Source organism: Coffea eugenioides, unplaced genomic scaffold (assembly GCF_003713205.1).
Source record: "Coffea eugenioides isolate CCC68of unplaced genomic scaffold, Ceug_1.0 ScVebR1_1515;HRSCAF=2378, whole genome shotgun sequence".
NCBI lineage: Eukaryota > Viridiplantae > Streptophyta > Magnoliopsida > Gentianales > Rubiaceae > Coffea > Coffea eugenioides.
In genome coordinates, this window is record NW_020861925.1 from 1 (window position 1) to 24,036 (window position 24,036).

The following is a 24,036-nucleotide window of genomic DNA, read 5'->3' on the forward strand; positions in this document are numbered from 1 at the left end:
TAGAAATTTGCTATTGTAATTCGGCATTTTGACCTAGAAAACCTTTAAACTGGATTTAGATGTCTTCACCAAAGTTGTAGATATATCTCTTATCTTCAAATAGGTTCAAGAATCATCTCAATCCGATCATTGTAGCTCAAGTTATAGCCGAAATACGAAAATGTGTCAAAACTGTCAAAATACACAAAATCCAAGTAAAAAGTGATAAAAACCTCATTTAATTGAACAAAAGCATTTTATACCAATTATAGCCAAAATAAATCATTTTCTTCCAATAATATACCCAAAGTGACTAAAAATAATATAAAATATCATACAATTATTACGTAAATTAGTCACTTATCAAACTCCCCCACACTTAAATCATTGCTTGTCCTCAAGCAATCCACACATAATCAACTACAATGATTTAAGAGGTGAAACAATATATGCACTTTTGTCAAATTTAATTCCTCATGACCTGAAAAAATAATCATTATACAATTATTCAAATTACATTAAATACTCATAATATCAAGTAAAGGAAAGATAAGTATACCTTAATTCAACAAGTTAAACGTAATCTCTTACCCTAACCTAATTTCACAAATAAGCAAATCACATAGTCGATTTATAGCCTTCCTCCTCCTATAATCATCTTTTTCTCAAAATTTTACAACTAAGAGGGATTTATTCATACTGGTTTTACTTAAATAGTGAGAATGTCTTTTTACGCGAAAATCGACACTTTTAGGTGAAGATCCCCGGTTACTCAACATTTCACTTATTCAAGTTGCTATGCATACTCTTAATTCAAGTACCTTTTTACGCGAATGTCGACATTTGTAGATACCAACCCCCGGTTACTTGGTACGAGAATCATTGGAGTAGAACAATTTTTATTTACTTTCTTTTCTTTTCTCTTTTTTTTTTTTACTTTTCTTTTTTTCTTTTCTACTTTTTTTCTTCAAAAATAAAGGACAATAAATAGATATTCCCTCTTAGAAAATATATAAGAACAATCAAAGGAGGAGTATAACCTTTTATCAACTATATCAATCACTTACTTATAAAATTAAGTAAAGAGAAGAAATTTCATTAAACATATAAAATTATAGGCATAATTTTCCTCACTTTACCAAATATACTTTCTAAAATGTAAAAATCCTAATTGCATAATAACCATTTTCAAGTTAAATGAGGACTAAACTTTCCAAAATACATATAAAGTTTCAACAATTGGAAGAATTAAACACTTAAGGTTGGAATACTTTGGCCCTTTTTGAAATAAAAAATAAAAATGAAAAAATTGAAGAACTTTTGGGCCATAGTGAAATATTGGACAAGATGTTAGAAAAATTTTGACGGAGTTTCCCCATATAAATGGAAGAAAACTCCCTGCCAACAAACCCAATTTCAATCAAATTATCCACATGGCAAATAATTCAAACACAATTCTAACATTTCTAAGCATTTAAATCCACAAAATATCATCACATAGAAAGTATTTGCAAGTTCAAATATTTCCTCCCCCACACTTAAACTTCACATTGTCCTCAATGTGAGAAAAGGAAAATAAATAAAGAGTAAAAGAAAATACTGCTCAATTGAACTTGCGCAATCCGAATCCATGTCCAAGTGATGAATTTCCAATCTTAAGTAGTCCGAAATCCTTAAAACCACAACAGAGATGAAGATCACTTGAATTAGTTCACACAAAAGAAATAAGAAAAATCACTAAAAATTAAACATCACAAGCACTACGGAATAGAAAAGAAAAACTAGTGGCAATGTCACTAGGTGACGAGCACTCCCTCAAGTAGTCGCTTGGTCAGGTGAAGATGGTGGAGTCGGAGGAGCTTCAATACCCAGCTTGGTCTCGATGCGACGAAGACGCTCGGAATTCTGCTTATTCTCTTGGCGGCTTTTCTTTACCTCAGCCTCGACACAAAGCAGCTTGTCCATTATCTTCTTGAAAAACGACCGAGTGTCTTGAGGTGAGGTTGGAGGCCGTGAGGAAGACGGTTCATTTGAGACCGGCGGGGTAGTTGTCTCAACCCCTTGAGCCCCTTCAATTCGTTCAATTTCAACTTCCTCCTCTTGCCTAATGTCCCCTTGAGCACCTCCTTGAGTTGAAGGACCACCGCCGTCTTTACTCTTCAAAATGAACCTGCAAAAATCCAATGTAAAGACGTCCTTCTTCTTGAGACCTGTAGGGAAAGCGTTAGAAAAATCCACTCCAACCCTTTGAAACTCGAAGGTCAAGAACCGAGGATACGGGAAAGCATGTTTGATGTCGTTACTGCGAACCACAGCCCACATGTGGTTGGTGATAATGCTTCCCAATGGAATGCCTTGGATGTTTCCTAAGCCATGCTTCATTTTATCCAAGAAATAGATGTCACTTGTGCGCGCCTCATTGGTTCCACTTGCCCTCGGAATGATATTGGCGGCAAATAGGTAAATAAGGAGACGTTGCGACTCCGGAAATGATGAAGTCAATACCGAATATCGCCCCGTCGTTCGAGTAGCCTTGTACTCAACCCCCAAACGTACAAGTGCCTCTAGCATGTTCCAAGAGTCCAAATCATTGGGTTTGAAGGCTTTCTTCAAATCTACCTTGCGCCCCACATCCGAAACATGAAGATAGCGCTCCAAATCAGCTCTATGGACTCGAACTTTTCTCCCTCGCACTGTACTAGTAATCACCTCCGTGTCGTAGTGAAAAACCTTCTTGTCCTCCACATTTGCATAGAATTCTCGGACAAGCTCCTCATAATAGAAGTTTGGGATGTTAAAGAAATTTTCCCATCCCAATTTGGCAAAGGAGGCCTTGAGATGGTAGACCTCCTCGGCATCCGAGGTGACATCCTTTTCCACCAATACCTTAGCTCCCCTCCTAGCATTGTACCAAGCTTCATTTTCGGCGGAGGTGAAGCGCGACTTATCATAAGGGACTTCCTCCTCTTGGTCCCCTTGTGCATCTTGTTCCTCTTGTTGTTGAGTATCCTCTCCAGATGATGGCTCGTCCTCAAGCTGTAGACGTCTACTTGCTTTTCTTTTCAAGCGCGGTTGTCTAGACGTCGAAGCTTCTCCTCTCTTGTTAGGAGGAGGAGATTTCACTGCACCTTTCTTAGTGCGAGCCATTGTACCTAATTAAAATTATTAAATGTTAACTTCATTTAATAGGTACATTGCTAAGTAAAGATAATGAAAACTCATTCACTTTTACCTCTTTATCTTTAATTAGCCAATCTTATCAACTTACTCACATAATAATTAGCAATTAACTTCACAAGCAAGACTTTACAATTGATTATCAACAACAAATGCTTCTTTCATTTTTTTCCAAATAAAACACTTAAGCATAAAATGTCCAAATAGGTAGAGAAAGCAATTAAACAATCACACAACTTATTCCCAACTTAATGACCTAAATAAGCATAATGAAATGCTAAAAGCACCTTAACCATGAGTTTAGACTTAAAAAGGTCATTAATTCAACTTTAATCAAATTTTCTAGAATAAACATGCCAAAAATCAAAGGATAAGCTAATTAAGCCTAAATTTAGCATGTAAATATCCTAGACCAATCCATTACTCTCATACAATTTTCTTCAATCCAATTGCCCCAAAAATTTAGCTAATAATGATCAAATCAAAGTAATCCTCAAGATTAGCTTAAAATTGCTAAATTCACCAAATAATCTCAAACCCATGAGTTAAACATCACCAATAATCATCAATAAGCTCAATAACATCATAAAAAGCATCAAACTTCACAAAATGAAAAAAAATTCGAAATTGCCCAAAAATAGGAAAAAGTGAAAATTGACAAAATTCAAATGATAACATTTGGTGAAGATTTGTTACCTCAAACTTGTTGGTAGATGATTAATGGTGCAAATGGTGAAGAAACCCCCAAAAATTTCACTCCAATTTGGCCTCAATTGAAGAGTTCAAAAATTGAAAACCCTTGTTCTTCTCAAGCTAAAACCCAAACAAAAACTTGTTTTTGAAGGGGTTTAAGCTATGAAATCAACTCACAAGGAAGAGGGGAATGTTTTGGTGTATTTAGTTTGGAGATTGGATGGTTAAAAGATGGGTTTTAGAAGTAGTGTGTGTTTTAGGTGTGAGTGTGTGTGGAGGTTGAAGAAAGGAGGAAGAAGGAAGCTTGGGGAATCCGTGCGCGGATTCCCCTTATTGCACGAAATTGGCCAGAATCCGGCCAGTTTCCGGCCGGATATCCGGCCGGATTATCGGCCGGATACTGGCCAGTGAGCCAGCAAAATTTTTTTCAAAAACGCAGGTAAATCCGGCCTACAATCCGGCCTAAATTCGGCCGGATTTTTGGCCGGATTGTTTTTTTTTTTTTTTTTTTTTTTTTTTTAACTCTGCATATCCGGCCAGAAACTGGCCGGATTTCCTGCCGGATTAACGGCCGGATATGAGGCAGTAGCTCCGAAAATTTGATTTTTTCTTCCCCTGATAATCCGGCCATGAATCCGGCCAGTTTATGGCCGGATTTGAGGCCGGATTTGCTGCAGAAATTTTTTATTTCTGCAGTTTTTCCTTCCACTTTCCATTTTCAAAAGTTTTTTTTTTATTACTCACCTTAAACATAAAATTTGTGCTTTCTCAACCAATTGCTCCTTGAAACATGAAATCATGCATCAATATAACTTTAGAATTAAGCACTTCAAATGCATGAATTGGATCAAATGAACAAGAAAACTCCCTTTTTGCTTCCTTATAAGTTCTTCTGCACTTGAAACACATTGCATAAACCATTGCCATTGCCACCTTTAAAACACACAAAAACACTAATTAAACACTTAAACTTACTAAAAAAAATTCGTTGGGTTGCCTCCCAACTAGCGCTTGTTTATAGTCATTAGCTTGACTATATCACCTCATTTTTCAAGGAGGTTTAGTTAACGAATAATCCACCATTTTAGGTCGTGGTGGATCATTAAAAGGTGACTTTATAGCAAAAGCCACATGATCTAATGATGTGAGAAATGGAAGTGATTTACATATTCCAAGTGTTTCATAGATATTACCTTGAACATGCACCACTTGAGAACTTACCAAAGGAAATGTTATGAGAGTATCTTGGGCAGGAATACCTTTAGAACCTATACTTTCAATGCACTCCTCAAGAGGGGTGAAAAATGAGTCCTTAAAACTCACCTCTTGAGGCTCAAAGTTAGTTCCAAAGATATTATCATGTGAAATGGACATTTGCTCATTGAAACACAATTGAGATTCATCATTTTCATCCAAATGCAATCCATTTTCACATACAACATTTCCACCATTCATGCTAGGATCATTTTGCAAATTATTAGAAGAAATAACTTCACACAATACATTCAATTGCTCATGTATATCACCAAAGTGAGAAGCTAATTCATCTAACCTTTCTTCAATCCTATCAAAACGGTCAGAAGTTGCATTTGCTAGCTTTTCTATTGCTGAATCAAATTGATTAGAATAATTTTTTGCAGCTAGCTCCCAAAATGCATTAGAATCATTAGCTAATGGTTCACTTTCTAACTCCCAAGGCAGAGGTGCATTAGCTAACTTCTCTATTGCCAACTCCCAAGATGGTTTTGATTCATATTGGACACTTTCAAGTTGGTAATCATAAAAATTTTCAAAATCACTATATGCACATTGATTATTCCAACCATAAGCAGGAGAATTGCTCCAATTAGCACTATATTGATCAAAACAAGGATTGTAATGCTCTAATTCATCATAATAATCCACATTTTGTGCTTGCATACATGTATTAGTAGCATGATAACCTCCACACAAGTCACAAATCACATGATAAGAATTAAAAGCATTAGCATTCCTCCCTTGCTCAATTTCATGCATCATGGTGTCCATTTGAACTTGTAACTTAATTACATCAAATTTTGCCTTTAAGCACCTTAAACCATCTTCAAAAGACATACATTCAGTAAATTCTTGGTTACCTCTGTTGAAGGAGCTTTGCACTTGGTAACCATCCATTGCCAAACCCCCACTTCTCAAGCATTGTCCTCCAAATTGACCTACTCTTCTCATCACCTAAAATTGCTTTTAAACAACTTAAGAGCAAAATTAGTAAGAAGAATAGGTTATAAAACACATACACATAAAAACACTAAAATAACAGAAAATAACATTCACACTATAACTAATATTATGTCTAAACTAATAAAGTTGCTCTTCACACCGATATTGCCAAATCTTCCCCGGCAACGGCGCCAAAAACTTGACGGGTATTTTACATACATGCAAGCTAAAAAAAATACCGAATTACACCCGTTCACTGCAAGTATACAGATCAACTAGTAGTTTAGGGTATATATCGGGTCGATCCCACAAGGAAGAGTGAACAATTACCGGTATTACTAAAGCTTCTCTATTATTTAGACTATCAATGAATTATAACAAATTTATCCTACTGAAATTATACAAAATGACAAATGAAAGCTCCTTAGGTTATGGTATCCCCAACTACTCATGCAAGTGCTATATTTGGATCATTAATTACTACATCTAGGCTAATTATGGTGAAATTTCCTTATGCATTTGAATCCTACTTTCGTAGTGAATCAATTATACTTATAACTAATTCATACCTATTCTCATGGTTATGAAATTAGCTACAAGTTCATTTCTTCAGTGAAATTACATGAAATGAATCACTAAAAACCACATAGGTGCACCTCTACTTTCGTGAGTGTACTCCCTATGTTTAGCACTTCTTGAACTAGTGTTAAGTCTCAATTTTCATTGCAGAAATAACACCTTAGATAATCACAATCAATGGTACCAGATTAATCATGATTTAAGAAGCCAAAGTGCTAAATAACTTGCTCAAATCATAGCAGTCAAATAACCAAATAATAAACACTAACAATTATAGAAAGTTCAACCAAACCCAAGGCTTAAACTTTAGATACACATATTAAACACAAAATCCAGAACTTGTATATTAACTAAACTTGGAATCAAGTACAAAAGATAAAGAGTTTGGAAGGAATACAACCCTTGTCACATGAGCTTTCTTCCTTGCCTTCTTCATCCTCCATCTTCATCCTAATCTAGATAATAAACAAGAATGGACAGACTATACTACACTATACTAAGCTAAACTAACGCTAGAGAGATGAAAGAGCTACATTTCTGCAACTTCAAGCTTTCTCCCGTAGCTCACTCTCTATTTTCCTGCTATGAACTCCAATCTCTCTTCAATCTTGCAATCTTGGCTATTTTATGATGAAAGATGGTCAAGAAATGAGGCCTCCACCTTCCTTTTACAGCTGGAGATGTTTCTCACATGTCTAGCAACGCATGTGAGTTGGTGGAGGTGAAATTGAGTTTTACGCGTACAAAGCAGCCTTTTCTGACCACAATCCGGCCAGGAATCCGGCCACAAATCCGGCCAAATTCCGGCCGGATTGCTACAGTGACCATTTGGTCACTTCTGGTTCAATTTCCAGCTCTGCTCCGATTTTGCATCAACTTCCACTGAACTTTTCTTGATGATAAAAGCTGATTTAGCTCTTTACCAAAACATGAAACTTGTAGCCCTTTGAGTTAGCTTTCCTATGCATCAAGAATCACCTCATTTGGATCTGTGTAGGCTGAGAAATGACCGGAATACCCTTACCTGCTCATTGCCCTGTTCCAGTTTCGACCAGTAGAAATTTGCTATTGTAATTCGGCATTTTGACCTAGAAAACCTTTAAACTGGATTTAGATGTCTTCACCAAAGTTGTAGATATATCTCTTATCTTCAAATAGGTTCAAGAATCATCTCAATCCGATCATTGTAGCTCAAGTTATAGCCGAAATACGAAAATGTGTCAAAACTGTCAAAATACACAAAATCCAAGTAAAAAGTGATAAAAACCTCATTTAATTGAACAAAAGCATTTTATACCAATTATAGCCAAAATAAATCATTTTCTTCCAATAATATACCCAAAGTGACTAAAAATAATATAAAATATCATACAATTATTACGTAAATTAGTCACTTATCAGTAGCTATTGAGCTCATCATCATCAGTATCTGATCCTCATCTCCCGATGTTGATCATCACCATCATAACATGGTGCTTTGTTAAATTCAAAGTGGAACTTTTTCAAATTTGTAGGAAAACAAAATACTGCAACATGTTGCAGCCAAGTGTTATGATGATGACTTCTAATTTTGGAAGTAGTCTTTTGAAATCCAACCCATGGTATGTTCAAAATGAGCTAGAATGAAAAAACATAATTGTGGTGCACTAATATCAATCAAGGTATAAAAAGAAATAAACACTCAACATTAGTTTACTATTGTTCGCAATCAAGATTTTGTTAAGCATAGGTATCATGTATGAAAAAGAAATTATGTTTATTTTACATGCATCAAATCACACATCTTTATTGAATCAAAAGCACAGAAGAAAGTAGGGTAAATTACTCATAAGCCTCTCTGTGCTTTTGCATACTATCACATGACTCCCAAAAGTTTCAAAATATTCTCATAACTTCCTATAATTTTATATAAAGTGAAAAATAGATGGAAAACATCTTTGGTTAACACAATTGACTGAGACACACTCCAAAAGTACATGTAATAAAATAATAATATCCACTTAACGTCCTAAAATTTTGTATAAATATTCCCTCAAGCCCTATAATTTTGCATAAATATTCATTTAACCCTCATGATTTTGCATCAATTCACAATTTTTATGTAATATTCTTGGACCCTTATTCAATTTAGTACTTAAATAAGGGTAATATTAGTATTTCAACTAGTGATGTTATAGAGATCATTTTTGATTAAATTTCCCTTTATATAAAACAATAAAAGGGAGTTATGTAGATATTTTGCAATCACAGAATAGCCATCTGGTATCATAAAAAAGTACAGTAGGTTATGAGCAATTTACCCAAGAAAAAATCATTTAGTCCGCCCTATAGACCATTATGATCCCGAACAAATCTAAAATCCCCAGAATGAGCTAGTGACAAAATCATACATTTTAAATACAAGGACACAAGCACATATTTTACATACAAGGACACAATCACACATTTTACATACACAATGCTACTGTGTCAAAATCACACATTTTACATACAAGGACACAATGCTACTGATAATGCAATATTTCACCATTTTAAAAGTTTTTCCCATCAGACTCCATCTCAAATTTAAAGTTGTGACAAGATAGAATAATATACACATGTCTACCGACATGTTATCTTGGATCTTGAAGTGCCTAATTAGGTAGACTTGCAACTAGTAGAAGTGGGACTTTCCTCGGTGTAACGATCCCATGTGCTTCAGTCATATCCAAATCTTCTGGTCTTGCTCCACCAGCCAATTGAAAATCGAAGTTGCAGATCAAATTTGCAAGTGCAAGTTCAGCTGTAACCATAGAAAACGCAGAACCAGGGCAGCTCCTCCTCCCAGAACCAAATGGGATGTACTCAAAATTTTGCCCTTTAAAGTCCAACGAGCTATTCAAGAACCTCTCTGGCTGAAATTCCTCGGCAGCTTCCCACAATTTTGGGTCCCTTGCGATCGCCCAAGCATTGATAATCACTTGAGTGCCGGCAGCTATATCGTATCCCATTATTTTGACTGCCTTGCTTGATTCACGAGGAAGAAGTAATGGAACTGGTGGATGCAAACGAAGAGCCTCTTTTATTACTGCTTTTAGGTAATGGAGATTCTCTAAATCATCTTCCCTGATGCATGATTTGCTTCCTAAGAATTGTCTCACTTCTTTATGCAATTTTTGCATGGCATTTGTGTTTCTTAATAGCTCTGAAATTGTCCACTCTAGCAGCGATGATGTAGTGTCAGTTCCACCAACAAACATGTCCTGCAAAAACAAAAATAATAATAATAAAATCGGGACATAAAAAGTTCTATGTCAAATTTCCGACACAAGCTACATGAAAACTAATATTTTGATTCCTTGAGGAAAAATTTGGTGTTTGCATGATTGCAAACTCAAAATTGCTTGTTCTTTCAGTTATACGTCATAGGGACCAACCTCATAAAGACTTTATTCCTAGTCTACTTGTCTATGTTATAATAAGAATAGTTTGTACAGCTAAAACTTTTGAATTCTACTCAATTATTGCACAAAATATTCAAAAGTATAGATACCTATTCAGAAGACAAAGAAGTTAATGAACGAACTAACTCAACCTTGGACCTTTATATTACGTTGCTAATTTTTGCTTTTCACTCTATTCTTAACTCATTGCTTGTATCATTCGATATGGACCAAAGTCACACAACCAAGATAAAAGAGTGCATCAACTGACTCACATAGTATGTCAAAATCATAGTAAATGGTTAGGGTGGTTTCAAACTGTTTGCAAATATGGTGAAAGCTAGTTAACTTATGTTTGAATAGAAAAAATATTCCAGCATCATTCCATTATGAGGAGACATAGAAATATCCCGGATGGTGTCACGATCTAATCAGCGGACAACAAAATGTTTTGTACTAAGTCTGCGCGCGAGATAAGGCGATGCTATACTTCTTTATTTGAATTTGTTATTTTTCCCAGGTGATTTGTGTGAGTTTTTGAAAATCAATTCTCAGAAAACCAAAGCTCAAATCCCATTCCCATCAGCTTTGCATTTTATACAAAAAAAAAAAAAAAAAAAATACATATGCAATTCACCATTGACAGACCAAACATTGCAAACTTACGTATTAACAAAAGAACTGTAAAACTGTAGCTCGGAAGATAATCAGAAGAAAGTTAATTTTCTTTACCATGATGATGGCTTTAAGGGAATCTCGCTCAAGAGCAAAATTGGTGGCATCTGTTCCCTGGATTTCAAGCAAAACATCCACAAGATTCTGCTGATGTTTCTCATCACCACCATTCTTGTTTCCTCTTTTGTCCTGCTTCTTCACTCCCTCTTCAAGAAGTTTTTCCAGATATTCATCGAAATTTTTGGCCACTTTTTTCACCTTTGCTTCCAAGCCATTGATATTATTTATCCATGCAAGCCATGGGACGTAATCTCCAACATTGAAAACACCCAACAACATGGTAAGTTCCACAAAGAGTTGCTGAAACCTGCTCCCACTTTCCTCTCCCGAATACCTTTTCCCAATGGCAACTCTCGAAACTATATTGTTCGTAAGCCTTGCCAAAATTTTATTTATAAGTATTACTGAAGACGAAGCACAAGATTCTCTAATTGTTTCCAACAATAGTGCAATCTCTTCTTCCCTTATGCTTCGAAATGACTGAACCCTCTTGTGGCTTAGAAGCTGTAGTACACATATGCATTTTACCTGCCTCCAATACTCACCATAGGAAGCAAACGCTATGTCCTTGAAATTGTACAGAAGCCTTCCAGCAAAGCCTGCTTTAGGCCTATTGGCAAAGATTAAATCATGTGTTTTCATGACTTCTTCAGCTGCATCAGGGGAGGAGATAATTAACACCGGCTTGCTGCCTAGATGAAGCAGCATTGGGGAACCGTATTTTTGAGCTAATGCTTTCAGAGAGCGTTGAGGGATTGAACCGAGTTGATGAAGGTTTCCGATTATGGGTAGCTTTGGAGGGGAAGGTGGAAGGTTTTGTGAGTTGTTTGAAGTGGAATTTCGCCATTTGACAACAAAGATAGTGAAGAGGAAACAAAGAAGTAATGAGATAGAATGTTTGAAGAAGAAGGCAATTATTTGCTCATTTGGAAGTGTATACATCTTTGCCTTTCCGTTCAGAAATGTGAATTGGTTTGCTATTGCTTCGTTTGAGTTCCCTACTACACTTATAAGCTTCCACTAAGTGCCACCTTTTATAGATAAATTAAAATGCAACTTCCAGAAGGGCAAAAAAAAAAATGAATGTAGGCCTCTCTTTACGTAATAGGGACAATAATCAGGTAACTAGAGATTTTTAACTGGACTCTTAGGCCCTACTCTTTTCCTTTGAAAGTGGTAGGAGTTTTCAATTGAAAGTGAAAGTTGATACTAATTTTATTTGTGATTTAAATAGGAACAATAATCATGAATAATTAGTGTAAATTGAATAAGGTTTACGCAACAAAATTGACAAGTGTCCATTTTATCTAATAGTTTATGTATATTTTAGTTCAATTAGAATTAATTTTGAGCTCCTACGACAATGTGAATAATCATTTGGCAGTATTTGATGCTTTTGAGTAACTTTGAGAAGACTTGTGAATTCATTGCATTTTACTTGTTAAAATTTATTATTTTTGGTAGGGATCAACAAGCAAGGACAATCCGGGACCAGTTACCAAAAGTCATCATTGGATTTGATTAGAGTATACGGGACTACACAATGAATTTCGAGTCAGATACTAAACCGGATACCCGCTAGAAGGTTTTGCAATAGAAAGGGTATTGAGCAGTATATGGTGTTAGATAGAGATAGTCGCGCTAGATACTCTTCAAGGATTTTCCGAAGAAGAGTTGCTAGCAGTATAGGGTGCCAGATGGTTGAAATTCATTTCAAATACCGTGTTGAATACTTGAGTCGGAAGACAAAGGGGTTGTGATGCGAACTCGACCCAGCAAGAACCTATTTTGAAGAACCAAGTTGATCAGACAACGGAACGATCTATCTTGAATAGATTATAGATACAAAAGATGGATTCTAAACCAATCAAGAACAGTTCAAGACTATTTAGAAGGTAGTAAGGCATCACAATTCAAAGCGATCTTGAATTGATAAACCAAAACTTGAACAAAAGAGACATAACTTACTTTGTGTCAAGAGGCATTCACAAAAGAACAAGAAAAAGAGTTAAACTCTCATGTTTTCATAAAATCGTCATCTCCTCTATTGAATGAAAGAGTTGCCTTTTTATAGGCTTACAAGACTCAACTCCTAACCTAATTAGAATTTTGCAAACAAAAGAAACTCACAGCTTTAACTCACTTTAGTTTGTCACTGTAGTTGGCCGGACCTAAGCTAAGCTAATTAATTAATCTACCAACCACATGACTAACTATTGGTCAAATCGAACCTATGCTCAACATGAGCTAATTCAAACCAACCAAACAACGAAACACTCACTAACATGGATTGAATAAACATATAAGAGACTTGAATTTAACCCTATTCATTAGACCCCAATGAACTATTGTTTGATCTTGAAATTTGGCATGGGCAACTCTTAGGAATTGTATCAGGTTGTGACATAAACTCTTGACAAATGTAGCACCTTTCTCATTCTTTTTCATGTTTTAGTGTAGGATAGAATTAGATAATCTAGTTGTTGTCGATCCATTCTTGCATTGGCTTGACAAAGAGATTGATAGAGATGAAGCTGGAGAGATTTAAGAAGTTCTAGTGGCAAGGATTTTTCTTCTCTCCACCTCTTTATCTTGTATTGCATTCTAAGTTTTGTTAATGCAAATTCTGGATATTATGTTTGTAATGTTATTTAAAGTTTATGCCTTGGATATTTGGGTGGACTATTTATGATTGTTTATGATTGTTATGTGTTGATTTCTAGGTTATTTTGGGCTATTATCTTGATTGAGTAATTTAGCACTTGGACTCTCATAATCATGATTAACTTGTCATTAATTATGATTATCTAAAGGTGTTAGATTTGTAATGAAAATTTAAATTTGGCACTAATTTATGAAAGTGTTAAATCTAGGGAGTACACTCACAAAAATAGTGATGCGTCTTTATGACTTGTTTTGTAGTGATTTCATAGAAGTAAATAAGTTTATAGTTGATTTCATAACCACGAAAGTAGATATGGATTAGCTATAGGTCTAGGTGGTACGCCGGCGAAAGCAAGTATCATGTACATAGGAAATTAAGCCATGGCTTAGTTGAGGTTTTAGTACTAATTTAGTCAGGAAGTTGCACTAGCATGAATAGATAGTAATTTCATTACTCAGGGAGCTTTCATTTACATTTTTCTGCCCATCAGTGGTTTAGATTAGTTTGTTTTAATTTGTCGATAGTCTAAGTAATAGAGAAACTTTAGTAGTGCCGGTAGTTGTCCATTTTCCCTGTGGGTTCTACCTTAATTACCCTATACTTGCTCACGACCCATACTTACAGAAAATCGCGTGTGAGGTAGTTTAGAAAATTATAAATTCAAACCTTGACTGTGGATTGAGGTTTATTCTTGTAAGCATACTCCGCGCACATCAAGAATATCATAATTAGTCATCATTTCATGCATTGGAAAGCAAATAAAAGAAAAAAATGAACATAAAAATTACACAACAAACATAGTTATAAATAATTATGTATTTTTTAACACTCAGGAACTGGAAGGTAAAATTGAAGAGAATGATTCGAAACATGATCCTTTGAGTCCTTTTCTTAGGTTTGACAATTATGAAAACCTTAACAATGTAATTGAACCAAAAAGTCACCGAATTTGTAATTTATAACCTCTCACATTTAAAACCCGAGAACGAGAAAAGGGAAAAAGGGAACCTCGCGTATGTGTCTGCTAAATTTAAAATTCTGAAGTTTATTTGTCTTATTTTTTGACTTTACTAGTGACGACATTCTACCATATAACAATTTTAATACAATCTAAATACCCCATTTTTTTGCAAGTATACAGATCGTTTATTCAGTATAGGGATATTAAATATCGATCCCACAAAGAAGTTTGTCAATTATTGATGGTTTTTGAACTTCTTCATTGTTTAGAATCTTACAAGTGCAAGAAGTTAAATCTATACAATAAACATGAAATAAAAGTAATAAAAATAACAATAGAAATCTCTTAGGGTCACGGAATTCCACACTAGTCTTGCAAGTGAAATTACCGTTTAATTGAATGTTATTATCTTGGCTAGTTATGACATAATTTTCTAATGTATGTGAAATTTACTCTCATAGTGAATTAACTATACTTGTAACTAAATAATGCATACTCTCGTGGTTATAAAATTAATTATAAGTTCACTTCTTCTATGAAATTACATGAACAAGCCACTAAAGCCATATAGGTACACTTCTACTCTCGTGAATGTACTTCCTAGGTTTATCACTTTTTTAAACTAGTGTCAAATCCCAATTTTCATTGTAAACTTAACACCTTAAAATTATCACAATTAATGGCTAGTTAATCATGATTAGATAAATAAAAGTGATAAATAACTTGCTCAAAATAATATTATCAAATAACCAAATAAACATCGCAACAAGATATAAAAAGTTCATTCATAACTCTAGGTATAAACTTTAGCTAAACATGAAAGACATGAAAACAAGATCCAAACTTATATTATAATCAAACATTAGAATCAATATAAGAATTAAAGTGATAGGAGAAATGTCACCCTTGTCACATGATTTCCAAACTCAATATTTTCATCCTCAACTTTACCAAGTTTAGCTCACAAGAGTGGATGGAAACTATACTACTCTATACTAAACTAATGAACTAAGAAAAACTAGTGAAAACTACATTTTAGCAGTGTTTCTGGCCTTCCAAAGTTATTAAACAAGTTCAACAAAGGCCCTATTTTTAGAGAATTAAAACTCAAAATGAATTGTTTTTAATTGGCAATTTTGTCTCTTGAAATTATCAAAGGTGTTTCTCCAAGTTTCCACACTTTTCTTTACAGCTACAACCGATTTTCTGAATTGGAAAATAGCTGAAAAAATTGTGTGAAATGTAGAACAAGTTGATGTACAGGTTGCAAGTTCGTTTGAAGAATACGCGGGCATCAAAACGTGGGCATGAGGTCGCGTATTGCCCCTCATTTTGCCTTATTGCAGGTTTTTCCATTTCTGATCGGTCTTCAACTTTACTCTATTTTTGTACAAATTTTAACTAATACTCTCTCTATGATAGAGGCTCAACTAGCTCTTCTACAAAACATAAACCTTAAGTTAGCTTTCAAATGCTTCAAAAATCACTTAATTTGAAGTACTATGGACTGAAAAATGACCAAAATATTCTTGACATGTGTCAAAACTCTATTTCAGCTTTTGACAACAAGAGTGGCTGAATGTATTTTGACCTTTTGACTAGGAAACCTTATGGACTGGATTTCAATATCTTCATAATAATTGTAGAGCTATGTGTTAGCTTCAAAATAACTCAAGAATCAATCAATCTAATGCTTGTAGTTCAAGATATAGCCGAAATACAAACAGTTGTCAAAATGGTCAAACTCCCTTTCTTTTATACTTGATTGCATTTCATCTTTTGAGTTTTTGGCACTTCATATTCTCTTTATATCCTTTCAAATCATCAACAATCATCCAAATATCTTCTCAAATCACTCCATTTGATGATTAAATCATTAAACCTACAAAAATATAAAATTTTCACCACTTTAATCCATAGAAATGCAATTTTTCACACTATGAACCACAAAATGTAAATTTCACTAGAAATGTAGTTAATTAGCTATAAGAGTGAATAAAACACACCAAAACTAAATAATAAAATGCACATAAACACATAGAATGCAAGCTTATCAACTAGATGTCCCTTTCCTAAAAATTTTGAATATCAGCAAGATTGCTTGCATAGGAGACTGAAAGCCAGAACTTAAGTATTTTTTCCCTATTCTTTTGGATTATTTTCTTCCTTAAGCTCTTGGAATACTAAAATATTTTGTAACACATTTTCAGTGCAAGAATTAACAGGTTCTGAATGATTCATACTCTTTGTTTTCTGCTTTTTGCAATAAATTGTGTATTTTTTGCTTATTGTTTTGGACTTCTAAAAGAAAGAAAAAATCCATTTCGCCATGCCAAAATGGAGTCATGAAGAAGAAGAAAAGCGTGTATTTCAAGTTGGAAAAAGTAGGCCTCTTTGATGCACTCTCTCAAAGTGTTTATTTTCATCAACTTGGTATTAGAGTTTCAAGTTGTAAGACAGAGCTACTCATGACTTAGTGGATTCTTCTACGTGTTGGACTAGTGAAAATTCTCTTACTGATGATGGATCGAAGTGCCAAAGTGCTAATGAGTTTGGGTAGTGTTGGACCAGGTGCGCCATGAGTTTGGCAGGGGGTCCGATTGGTGTTAGACCAAGGAGCTAAAGGTTGGCAGGGGTCCAGAATACAGTTTGGATGTTGAAGTAGAGTGGGTCCTTGTTTGGGAGAAGAGATGACCTTAGGTGATAAGATGAGATTGCGTTGAATATTAAAGTGGGATCAAAGAAGGGTTGGTAAATTTGGATTTAATGTGAGGGGTTACTCATGAAGGGAGAGATTTGTCAGATTTATGAGTTAAGGATTATATCCCACCTTGGTCCGAGAGATAAAGAAAGAGCAGTTAATATGTAAGGACCCGAAATCCAATGGTTTAAACTTTTGGATCACAGTTGGGTTCTTGACTTACATATTGGGCTTTTGGTGAACTCTCTGAAGATATTTCTCCCCATCAAAAACTCTTTAGTAATGTGCTTTGATTTAATGTGATAACGCCTTTAATTAACTAAGTCTAGGTTTTACCTAATAACTTTTGGAAAATATTCAATATCTACTTCTGTTTTGCTTTATTGTAGGTTTCCTCATTTCTGATCAATCTTCAACTTTATTCTATTTTTGTACCAATTTTAATTGATACTCTCTCGATGATGGGGCTGAACTCGCTCTTCTGCAAAACATAAACTTTAATTTAGGTTTCAAATACTTCAAGAATAACTTAATTTGAAGCACCATGGACTAAAAGATAACCAAAATACTCTTAACTAGTTAAAACTCTGTTTCAGCTTTTGATAACAAGAGTGGCTGAATGTATTTTGACTTTTTGACTATGAAACCTTATGAACTGGATTTCATGTCTTCATCATAATTGTAGAGCTATGTGTTAAGTTCAAAATAACTAAAGAATCACTTCAATCTGATACTTGTAGCACAAGATATAGCCGAAATACCAATAGGTGTCAAAACTGTCAAATTCCCTTTTTTGTTTATACTCGATTGCATTTCATCTTTTGAGTTTTTGGCACTTCATATTCTCTTTAAATCCTCTCAAATCATCAACAATCATCCAAATATCTTCTCAAATCACTCCATTTGATAATTGAATCATTAAACCAAAAAAATATGAAGTTTTCACCACTTTAATCCATAGAAGTTCAATTTTTCAAGCTATGAACCATAAAATGTAAACTTCACTTGAAATGTAGTTAATTAGCTATAAAAGTGAATAAAAGACATAAACACACTTCAACACATAAAATGTAAGCTTATCAACTAGATGTCCCTTTCCTAAAATTTCTGAACGTACGTAAGCAAGATTGCTTGCATAGGCAAGTGAAAGCCAGAATTTAAGTATTTTTTCCCCTAATCTCTTGGATTATTTTCTTCCTTAAGCTCTTGGAATACTAAAATATTTTGTAAAACATTTTCAGTGTAAGAATGAAAAGATTCTGAATGGTTCTTTAAGGTTCATATTCTTTGTTTTCTACTTTTTGCAGTAAATTTTGTATCTTTTGCTTATTGCTTTGGACTTCCAAAAGAAAGAAAAAATCCATTTTGCCATGCGAAAATGAAGTCATGAAGAAGAAGAAAAACATGTAGTTCAAGTTGGAAAAGGGGTCCGCAAAAAAATTTAAATTTTTTGGACTGCTAAATCAATAATAGATACAAGGCATACCAAGAAATTAATTACGTGAGATCTATGCATGATTGGTTGGGACAAACAAAAGGATCAGATAATTAATTACTTAATGTTGCAATCATACAAAGGGATAATAGCAAAGACAATGGCATCATTGGTGATCCATCATATCTTTCTAGAGTAAAATATACATCACATTTTTTAAACAAACATAAAAAAAAAAAGATACATGTAAAAACTGTTAGGTTCATGAGCGAAGAATTATGTCCCACACTGGTACGAGAGATAAAGAAAGAGTGGTTAATATGCAAGTAAGTGCTCGAAACCTAATGGCTTAAGTTTTTGGGTCAAAGTTGGATTTCTGACTTACATATTAGGCTCTTTGGTGGACTCCCTCGATGTGTTTCTCCCCATCAAATTGGTGTCAGAGTTTCAGGTTGCAAGATTAGGCTGTTCATGGGCAAGTGAATTCTTTTAGGAGTTAGACCGGCGAAAATTCTCTTATTGATGGTAGACCGAAGTGCCAAAATATTAATGAATTTAGCTAGTGTTGGACCACGTGTGCCATGAGTTTGGCAGGGGGTCCGATTGGTATTAAACTAAGGAGTCAAAGGTTGATAGGGGTTCAGAATGTAGTTTGGATGTTGAAAAAAAGTGGGTCCATGTTTGAGAGAAGATGTGACCTTAGGTGATAAGGTGAGATTATGTTGAGTATTAAAGTGGGGTTAAAAAAGGGTTTGTAAATTTGAGTTTAATGTGAAGAGTTACTCATGAAGGGAGAAATTTGTTACATTCATGAGTAATGGATTATATCCCAGATTAGTTCGAGAGATAGAGAAAGAGCGGTTAATATGTAAGTAAGGGTCCGAAATCTAATGGCTTAAGTTTTTGGGACAAAATTGAGTTCTAAACTTACATATTGAGCTCTTTAATAAACTCCCTCAAGGTATTTCTCTCCTTCAAAAACTCTTCAACAATGTGCTTTGATTTAATGTGGTAATGCCTTTAATTAACTTTACTCTATTTTGGTACCAATTTTAGCTGATACTTTGTCGATGATAGAGATTGAACTAACTCTTCTGCAAAAGATAAACTTTACGTTAGCTTCAAATGCTTCAAGAATCACTTAATTTGAAGTACTGTGGACTGAAAAATACCAAAGTACTCTCGATTGATCAAAACTTTGTTTCAATTTTTGACAACAAGAGTGACTAAATGTATTTTGACCTTTTCACTAGGAAACCTTATGAACTAGATTTCAATGTCTTCATAATAATTATAGAGATATGTGTTAATTTCAAAATAACCAAAGAATCACTTCAATCTGATACTTGTAACTCAAGATATAGCTGAAATACCAACATGTGTCAAAACTATTAAACTCCTTTCTTTTATACTTGATTGCATTTCATCTTTTGAGTTTTTGGCACTTCATATTCTCTTTACATCCTTTCAAATCATCAACAATCATCCAAATATCTTCTCAAATCACTCCATTTGATGATTAAATCATTAAAAAAAATATGAAGTTTTCACCACTTTAATCCATAGAAATTCAATTTTTCAATCTATAACCACAAAATGTAAACTTCACTAGAAATGTAGTTAATTAGCTATAAAAGTGAATAAAACACACCAAAACTAAATAGTAAAATACACTTCAACACGTAAAATGTAAGCTTATCAACTAGATGTCCCTTTCCTAAAATTTCTAAACGTAAGCAAGATTGCTTGCATAGGAAAGTGAAAGCCAGAATTTAAGTATTTTTTTCCCTATTCTGTTGGATTATTTTCTCCCTTAAGTTCTTGGAATACTAGAATATTTTGTAAAACATTTTTAGTGTAAGAATGAATGAGTTCTGAATGGTTCTTTAAGGTTCATACTCTTTGTTTTCTGCTTTTTGCAGTAAATTGTGTATCTTTTGCTTACTGTTTTGGACTTCCATAAGAAAGAAAAAATCCATTTCGCCATGCGAAAATGGAGTCGTGATGAAGAAGAAAAGCATGTATTTCGAGTTGGAAAAGGGGTCCGCAAGAAAATTTAAATTTTTTGGGCGGCTAAATCACTAATAGATACAAGTCATACTAGAAAATTAATTACTTGAGATCTATGGATGATTGGTTGGGACAAACAAGAGGATCAGATAATTAATGTACTTAATGGTGCAATCATACAAAGGGATAATAGCAAAGGTAATGGTATCATTGGTGATCCATCACATCTTTCTAGAGTAAAACATACATCACATTTTTTAAACAAACATAAAATAAAGATACATGCCAAAATTGTTAGGTTAATGAAAAAAGGATTATGTCCCATATTGATCCGAGAGAAAGAGTGATTAATATGTAAGTAAGGACTCGAGACCTAATGACTTAGCTTTTGGGTCAAAGTTGGATTCCTGACTTACATATTAAGTTCTTTGGTGAACTCTCTCGAGGTGTTTCTCCATATCGAATTGGTATTAGAGTTTTAGATTACAAGACTGGGCTACTCATGGGCAAGTGAGTTCTTTTAAGAGTTGGAACGGTGAATTCTCTTCTTGATGGTGAATCGAAGTGCCAAAGTGCTAATGAATTTGGCTAGTGTTGTACCAGGTGCGACATGGGTTTGGCAAAGGGTCCAGTTAGTATTAGATCAAGAAGCCAAAGGTTGGCAGAGGTCCAGAATACAATTTAGATGTTGAAGAAGAGTGGGTCCGTGTTTGGGAGAAAAGGTAATCTTAAGTGATAAGGTGAGATTGCATTTAGTATTAAAGTGAGATCCAAGAAGAGTTTATAAATTTGGGTTTAATGTGAGGGGTTACTCATGAAAGGAGAGATTTGTTAGATTCATGAGTAAAAGATTATGTCTCACATTGATCCGAGAGATAAAGAAAGAAAGGTTAATTAGGTTTTACCTAATAACTTTTGTAAAATATTCAATATCTTTTTCTGACCAACGAAATAGTTTGTTATGTTTCACTCTGACTTTTTTATAGGTGACCAGTTTTGTGACTCATGATACGCATGGCTTGTGTCCAGGACAAGCTACACTTCAATTTATTTTAAGAATTTAGCCTTCATTCATAAAAAATTATTAACATTAATCCAACCAAATGGCTTCACAAATTACTGGACTGTGTTCAACTGCAAAAGTTAAGCCATTAGCATGAGGCACTTCAATATAGGATGCTGCACAAGCGTCCAACTCAAAATAGCATTCTATCATCATAGTATTTGAGAAGCACTTGCTATTGCTAGTTCCGCTTCGGAACATGGATAGGAAATTTTCAAGGCTGGTCATAAAGTTGAGGACGCCACTTGCTATTGATGAAGCAGCATTGGGGAACCGTATTTTTGAGCTAATGATTTCAGAGAGCGTTGAGGGATTGAACCGAGTTGATGAAGGTTTCCGATTATGGGAAGCTTTGGAGGGAAGGTGGAAGTTTCTGTGAGGGGTTCGAAGTGGAATTTCGCCATTTGACAACAAAGATGGTGAAGAGGAAACAAAGAAGTAATGAGATAGAATGTTTGAAGAAAAGGCAATTATTTGCTCAATTGGAAGCATATACATCTTTGTTTTTCCGTTCAGAAATGTGAATTGGTTCGCTATTGCTTCGTTTGGGTTCCCTACTACACTTATTAGCTTCCACGAAGTGCCATCTTTTATAGATAATTCGAAATGCAACTTCCAGAGGGGGCAAAAAATGAATGTAAGCCTCTCTTTACCTAATAGGGACAATAATCAGGTAACTAGAGATTTTCAGCTGGACTCTTAGGCTCTCCTCTTTTCCTTTGAAAGTTGATACTAATTTTATTTGTGATTCTAAAATAATTATGTATTTTTTAACACTCAGGGACTGGAGGGTAAAATTGAAGAGAATGATTCAAAACATGATCCTTTGAGTCCTTTTCTTAGGTTTGACAATTATGAAAACCTTAACAATGTAATAGAACCAAAAAGTCACCCAATTTGTAATTAAAAAATGAGAATGGGAAAGGGAAAATGAAAAGAAGGGAACCTCATGTATGTGCCTGCTAAATTTAAAATTCTGAAATTTATTTGTCTTATTTCTTGACTTTACTCGATGTCCCTTTCCTAAAATCTCCGAACATAAGTAAGATTGCTTGCACGGGAAAGTGAAAGCCAGCTTTAGTATTATTTTTTTTTCCCCTACTCTCTTGGATTATTTTCTCCCTTAAGCTCTTGGAATTTCTAGAATATTTTGTAAAACATTTTCTGTGTAAGAATGAACGGGTTCTAAATGGTTCTTTAAGGTTCATACTCTTTGTTTTCTGCTTTTTGCAGCAAATTGTGTGCATTTTTGCTTACTTTTAATAGTGAATTACGAGTTTTGCACTTCCAAAAGAAAGAAAAAGTCCATTTTGCCATTGCCAAAATGGAGTCATGAAGAAGAAGAAAAGCGTGTATTTCAAGTTGGAAAAGGGATCCGCAAGATAATTTAAATTTTTTGGATGACTAAAACAATAATAGATACAAGTCATCCTAGGAAATTAATTAGGTGAGATCTATGCAGGATTAGTTGTGACAAACAAACGATAAGATAATTAATGTATCATTGGTGATCCATCACATCTCTCTTGAGTAAAACATACGTCACATTTTTCAAACAATATAAAATAAAGATACGTGCCAAAACTCTTCAGTAATGTGCTTTGATTTAATGTGATAACGCCTTTAGTTAACTAAGTCTAGGTTTTATCTTATATCGTTTGGAAAATATGCAATCTCTACTTCTGACGTCCAAAATAGTTTGTTATGTTTTCGAGTTTTCTGTAGGTGACTTGTTTCGTGCATTGTTTTTAAAATTGGACCGAACGAACTAGTTCGACCAAATGAACCAGGAACCAGCAAAGCATCCAGTTCGAGTTTGTGTTAAAAATTGCATGGCTAAGACTCGATCAAAACCTCGGTTAGACCAGAAACCCAAAAAATGAAAAACCCCAGTTTTTTTTTTCCAATTTTTGACTTCTGACGATTTTATCTGCAGATCTTGATTAAAAAGCTCGGGTCTTGGCTATGACGGTGGTGGTGGCACAACCACTCACAATTCTTCCAACATCCAAATCTTCAAGATCTAAAACTGAAAAATTGTGGGAAATTGAAAGAGAATTGAAGATAAAAATGAATCTAAAGAATAGAAATTGATGTTCTTGATTAAAAAGCATAGATTGGTGGTGGCCATCGCGGTGGCTGCGGCATAGCCACTTACAATTCTTCCAGCATTCAAATGTAACAAGATCTAAAAATAAAATAAAAGAATTGTAAAGAAATGAGAAGAGAATTGAAGACAAAAATGAACATAAAGAATAGAAATTAATGTTTTCTTTGGTGAGGAAAGAAAAGAAGACAAAAGATTTTAGAAGATTAAAAGTACAAAAAGGAAGAAAACAACATAATAGGAAATTGGATGTTACAGGCTGGAGAAGAAGAAACGTTGAAGAAGACCGGACGAGGCATACTCTTCCTTA

General features: G+C 34.4%; 2 protein-coding genes across 2 annotated transcripts; both read right to left on the bottom strand.

The window, feature by feature from the left end:
• Positions 1 to 1,566: 1,566 nt before the first annotated feature.
• On the bottom strand, positions 1,567 to 4,319 carry LOC113755479. Its single transcript, XM_027299484.1, has 2 exons — positions 3,853 to 4,319; positions 1,567 to 3,131 (listed from the first exon to the last, which is right to left on the bottom strand). The coding sequence occupies exon 2, from the start codon at positions 3,124 to 3,126 to the stop codon at positions 1,795 to 1,797; it is 1,332 nt and encodes a 443-aa protein (XP_027155285.1). The 5' UTR covers positions 3,127 to 3,131; positions 3,853 to 4,319; the 3' UTR covers positions 1,567 to 1,794.
• Positions 4,320 to 9,260: 4,941 nt separating this feature from the next.
• On the bottom strand, positions 9,261 to 11,762 carry LOC113755478 (cytochrome P450 71A2-like). The gene is made up of 2 exons (XM_027299483.1): positions 10,782 to 11,762; positions 9,261 to 9,869 (listed from the first exon to the last, which is right to left on the bottom strand). Exons 1-2 carry the CDS (start codon positions 11,724 to 11,726, stop codon positions 9,261 to 9,263), a joined length of 1,554 nt encoding a protein of 517 aa, XP_027155284.1. The 5' UTR covers positions 11,727 to 11,762.
• Positions 11,763 to 24,036: the final 12,274 nt, after the last annotated feature.